The sequence below is a fragment of the Acyrthosiphon pisum genome, unplaced genomic scaffold (assembly GCF_005508785.2).
Source record: "Acyrthosiphon pisum isolate AL4f unplaced genomic scaffold, pea_aphid_22Mar2018_4r6ur Scaffold_21169;HRSCAF=23212, whole genome shotgun sequence".
Classification (NCBI taxonomy): Eukaryota; Metazoa; Arthropoda; class Insecta; order Hemiptera; family Aphididae; genus Acyrthosiphon; species Acyrthosiphon pisum.
The window spans coordinates 50,559-56,039 of record NW_021770606.1 but is presented as its reverse complement, the minus strand read 5'-3'; the positions used below and the strand labels follow the sequence as shown (position 1 = coordinate 56,039).

At 31.3% G+C, this 5,481-nt stretch overlaps 1 protein-coding gene across 1 annotated transcript; it reads left to right on the top strand.

Moving 5' to 3' along the window:
• Positions 1-1,768: 1,768 nt before the first annotated feature.
• On the top strand, positions 1,769-4,186 carry LOC107883745. The gene is made up of 2 exons (XM_016804378.2): positions 1,769-1,833; positions 2,176-4,186. The coding sequence occupies exon 2, from the start codon at positions 2,185-2,187 to the stop codon at positions 4,123-4,125; it is 1,941 nt and encodes a 646-aa protein (XP_016659867.1). The 5' UTR covers positions 1,769-1,833; positions 2,176-2,184; the 3' UTR covers positions 4,126-4,186.
• Positions 4,187-5,481: the final 1,295 nt, after the last annotated feature.

The following is a 5,481-nucleotide window of genomic DNA, read 5'->3' as shown; positions in this document are numbered from 1 at the left end:
GGGTTTTTGTTTACCCCGAGTAACTTTTGCAACCCTGGATATTTTTCCCAAATTACGCCACTGTATGTAACTGACATAACATTCATTGACATAATGCTTCTAATGTTATACTTAAGAAGTAAAACTAATCATGAACAATAATGATAGTAATAAAGTAAGTTGTATACAACTTAGTTATAACTAAAAGTTAGCCAGTATATTAATGTAATAATTAAAACAAAAAGTAAAGTACATGTCTTCAATTGACATGACTTTAATTAAATACATAAAGTTCTATTTTGTTTATTAATATTGTACTATTTAGAATCTGTAGCAGTATTTGTATGCTACACTAAATTTATATAAATAACTCACATAAAAACTGAAATATATACCAAGTACCTACTACATGGTATGTGAAATATTTAATTGTTAACCACACAATCGAGTCTATACCTAACTCGGACGCCCGTTGGACTCGCTGAGAACGGGTACCGGTTTTGGAGACAATTTCGTTGGAATTATAAGTCACAAAGGTTGTAAGACGAAAGTTAAGGATTTCTGATAAGGATTATTGATATGGATTGGAGATAAGACTTGGCGCTTTGGCGGGAATGTTTAAAAGTTTGAGCGGCTAGCAGAACATTGTAAATAGATACGATCTCCTTCCATAAAAAGTGTAAAGTAGATAGGTGTATTTGATTGTCTTGCTATCAGTCATCAAATCACATAGGTAGGCAAATCCAACTGCGTCGGATCGCGGACAATATACGAATAACAAATGAAATGAAATCAGCACTGCAGAAATTGTTGTCGAATGATATTTAAAAAGTGGGCTACACTATCTAAAAAAACACTATTAAACCGTAGCACTATTTAGTAGTATACTTGTGTGAGCTTGTATGCATTATGTTGCAACAAAATCGTTGAATGTCATTGAGCTAAGTCATTAACATACACAGTAGGTACATTAATCTCATGAGAGTACACAACAGTATTTATATGGAGTCATGGTGTATTGCATTGAACATAATATAATTTATATACTCACCAGAGACGGCACTGCTGTCGGCGACAGACGGCGGCGCTCCGCGTTTCCCACGGGGTAGTCGACACCGGGGACGAAATGCCTCGAACACAGCTTAGACGTGTGGTTCAGGGGGAAAACCTAGGTCCACCACGAATGTCACCCACTCAAGACGACGATGTACGGCACTTGGAAATCTAAGGCGACATATAATAATAAACGTTTTGGTATTTATAATAAAGTATTAACTGGTTGGGTGAATTACTTGTGTACGGTAACGTCCATAATGTTGTCCACAATTCCGCATAGCGCACAGCGTTTGACCATTTTGAATAGCCTAAAAACATCACGAACAGGTTATAGTTTATATTATATAATGAAATAATATCTTAATAATAAGTAAAAAGTAAAATATACTAAATATGAAAGTAAAAATCGTTGCAATCGTTTCAGTATCAGTTTGTTATCAGCCGCGGTGTATGTGACTTGGGTGAGTTATTTTTAGAATTAATAGGTGCACACTGGCTTACGTGATGTCCATAAAAAAAATAGAAAAATACGAAAGTTGACATAGGTAGGGGAGACCGGGGTACAGTGAGACATGGGGAACAGTGAGACAAGATTCATAATTCGCGCCAAATTAAATATACGTTAGTATGATAATAAAATGAATTGATGTTTATGATGTTATAAACATTTTAATCTAGGAATGGATGAGCTCCAATAACTTGATAACCTGTTATCAGCGTTTTACTGTTTACGCACGTCGATTGTTTGATTACAATTTTCATGATTTTTTTTTTTTTCGTTTTTGTTTTTGAATATAGGTAAGTAAATTAAATATTATTATAAAAACCATATATAATTATGTATTTTAAGGTATTTAACTATATTTTACAACGCAAATTAATATATTATCCGATGACTTAAATTTATAAAGTACGTTAGGGGCACTGTGAGACGGGGCACAGTCAGACAGTTGGTCTCGTAAATAATGTTCTTTTAAACATTATAGTAAAATTTGTATTTTATAATTTACTTATTCATAATAAACGTACCTATATAATAATATATCTCATAGTTAAATTAAATACGAATTGTATGTGTAAATTAACATGTCAATATTTGATAATATAGGTATGTGACAAGATATATTTTTTATTTTACAGTCAACAGTCATGGTTAGAAACTACAAAAGACGTACGTTAGGAACCTTCAGTGAAGAAAATATGAGAGAAGCTGTTAAATTAGTATTAGGAGGTATGTCACTCAGGAAAGCGGCAGAACAAAAATTAGTGAAGTTTCAAACATTAGCTAGGTATGTAAAGAAACAAAAAAATGATCTCAAATCTAATTTAAGGATGTGTCCGCGGTATGACTGTCGTCTAGTTTTTAATAAAAACCAAGAAAAACAACTTGTTAATTATCTGATTAAATGCTCAAAAATGTGTTATGGGTTAAACACTGTCGAATGTAAGAAATTTGCATATGAATTAGCAAAAAAAAATGATTTGAAAATGCCTTGTACTTGGGAAACAAATCAATCAGCTGGGTCTGAATGGATGTCATCTTTTTTAAAAAGAAATCAAGAAATAAGTCTACGATCACCCGAGGCGTGCAGTCTATCAAGAGCCACATCATTTAATAGGCATAATGTCATGCAATTTTTCGATAAGTTAATGACAATTATGAAAAGACATCCAAAGTTTAGTGATGGCTCTCGTATATATAACTTAGACGAAACCGGTGTTACTACAGTTCAATCTCCAAAAAAAGTTATTGCTGAAAAAGGTATAAAAAGATTAAATAAAGTTACAAGTGGAGAAAGGGGAGTTCTCGTGACTGTTTGTTGTATTATAAATGCGTATGGTTATTCATTGCCTCCTTCGTTCATTTTTCCTCGTGTTAATTTCAAGAATCATATGCTAATAGGTGCCCCGAGTGGATCTTTAGGATTGGCAACTCCCTCCGGTTGGATGAATTCAACACTGTTTATTGAAGTATTAGATCATTTTATAAAATTTACTAATTGTTCTACTGAAAACCCTGCACTGTTAATCATGGATAATCATGAAAGTCATATTTCATTAGAGTGTATTGATAAAGCTAAATCCAATGGCATCACAATCTTAACATTGCCCCCACATTGTAGCAATCGAATGCAGCCATTAGATGTTAGTGTTTATGGGCCTTTTAAATCTTTTTATAATCATTCAGTAGATTCTTGGCTACAGGCACACCCTGGAAAAACAATATCAATATATGAAGTAGCAGCTTGTGTTGGAAAAGCATTTGAAAAGTCTATGACTCCATCCAATATAAAATCTGGTTTTAAATCTACAGGAATTTTCCCTTACGATAAGTTTATTTTTAATGATGATGATTTTCTTGTCAGTTCTGTCACTGACAGACAAGAATCTCAACAAGTGTCAACAGATAATAACTCCACAAGTCCTAGTTTAGTCAATATTAGTCCAACTGAAGCTTCAACTAGTAAAACTTTTGTAAGCCCTGAAGACCTAAGAGGATATCCAAAAGCTGAAGCCCGAAAAACCAGAGTAAACAATCGCCGAAAAGGTAAAAGTACAATTGCAACAGATACTCCAGAGAAAGATTCGACTGAAGAAAATAATATAAATAAAATTAAACATGTCCCGAAAAAAAATAAAATTAAAAAAAATCTATTTTCAAATGAAATAAAACAAAAGCCGCCGTCGTCAGATGAAGAAGATATCTGTGGAAAAATTACACCAACTGTAGTTACATCTGAAGATGAAATTGATTATGAAGACCTCACTACCTACGATGAGCTTGCAAAGGAACCAAAAGAAGGGGACTATGTTTTAGTTCAGTTTAAAACAGTTAAAGAGGGCACTGTTTACTATGTAGGAAAAATAATAAAAGAAAAAGATGAAGAAACTGATGTAGAAATATCTTTTTTAAGAAGATATAAAAAATCATTTGAAAAGTTTCATATGCCTGATGTTCCTGACTTAGCATCTGTTTCTGTTAAGGATGTTTTACAAATTCTTCCTAAACCAAAGGTTGTGGGTCATACTAAAAGACAGCAATCATACTTAATGTTTGAAGTTGATCTCAGTAATTTCAATTTAAAATAATTAGTAATTTTACATAAAATATAATTTCTACTTTAAATTAAGTGCAATAAATTATACAGAAATACCTACCTACATTTCTTTTAAGTTTTTTTTTACATTTAGTTGATTTTGAAAACATAAGACTGTTAAACTTTTAATATTTACCTATAATTTCTTTTAAATAAATTGATTTGTTGTTGATTTGTTTTTTAGTTGTAAGTTTAAAACTGTTTAAAATGAAACATTACAATTTTAATATTTACCTATAATTTCTTTAAAAAAAATTTATTTGTTGTTGATTTGTTTTTAGTTGTAAGTTTAAATAGCTGAAAATGAGACATAAGACTGTCAAAATGTAAAAATGTTTACCTTTAATTTGTTTTAAATAGAAACTACCTACATTTATTTGTTGTTGAAAAATGTTGTTATTTTGTTAAATACAGGACATATTTATTTGATATTGGTTATTTTTTAGTTGGAAGTTGAAATTAATACTGTGAAAACTATTACCTATACTATTTATTTTTAAAATAAAGGACATTTTAATTAATCGTTGGCTAATTATGAAACACAACACTTAAAACTTAAAATGTTATGTAAAAACATAAACATTTAACTATAATAAACATTATATATAGTGTAAAATAATAAAATAATATATTTGCAATCAAGAAGTTAGTGTAATTTACAGCTAATTTTAATTCCATTAAATTATTCAAAATGAGTAAACATTATTTTAAAATTAGGTTGGGTGGATTTTTATATAATACCATATTTTAATATAGTTTTGTGTGTGTCTCACTGTGTACTAATTGGTGTCTCACTGTGTACTGGGTCGGGGTACAGTGAGACAGCAATTTAAAATTAACTATTTTGATAATATCTTAAAATATATTTAAGTTATGAGTTATGTTATTACATGATTTAAATGCTTAACACAATTGTTAAAATAAATCATATATACACAAAATCATAAAAATTATTAATTTCAATGATATAAGGAAAAGAAAAAAAAAATGTCTCACTGTACCCCGGTCTCCCCTACCCAGCAAAATAACGCAAAATGTCAAGCGATAAAACACGTGTACCGCAATGGTAACGCGCCGAAACGGCAAACGGACTTACACGTTGGCTACAGCGGCTAATGCGGCTAATACACGGCTGAATGCGAATGCGGATAACATAAAAAATTGTTTGGTTCGAGTACATTTGCGGCGTAGAAAAAAACACTAAACGCATCAAAATATGTTCTTTCGCGGTACGCGCGCCACGAATACACCTGTAGTTTATCTGGATATTATAATATAGAGGTAGATATAAAAGTTGTATACTCACCGGTATGTGAAAAGCGCCCAATGCAGAACAACAAAACCCAAA

What these genes read in the sequence shown, in the direction of transcription:
- LOC107883745 (XM_016804378.2), top strand. Translation starts at nt 2,185, where the DNA reads ATGGTTAGAAACTACAAAAGACGTACGTTAGGAACCTTCAGTGAAGAA.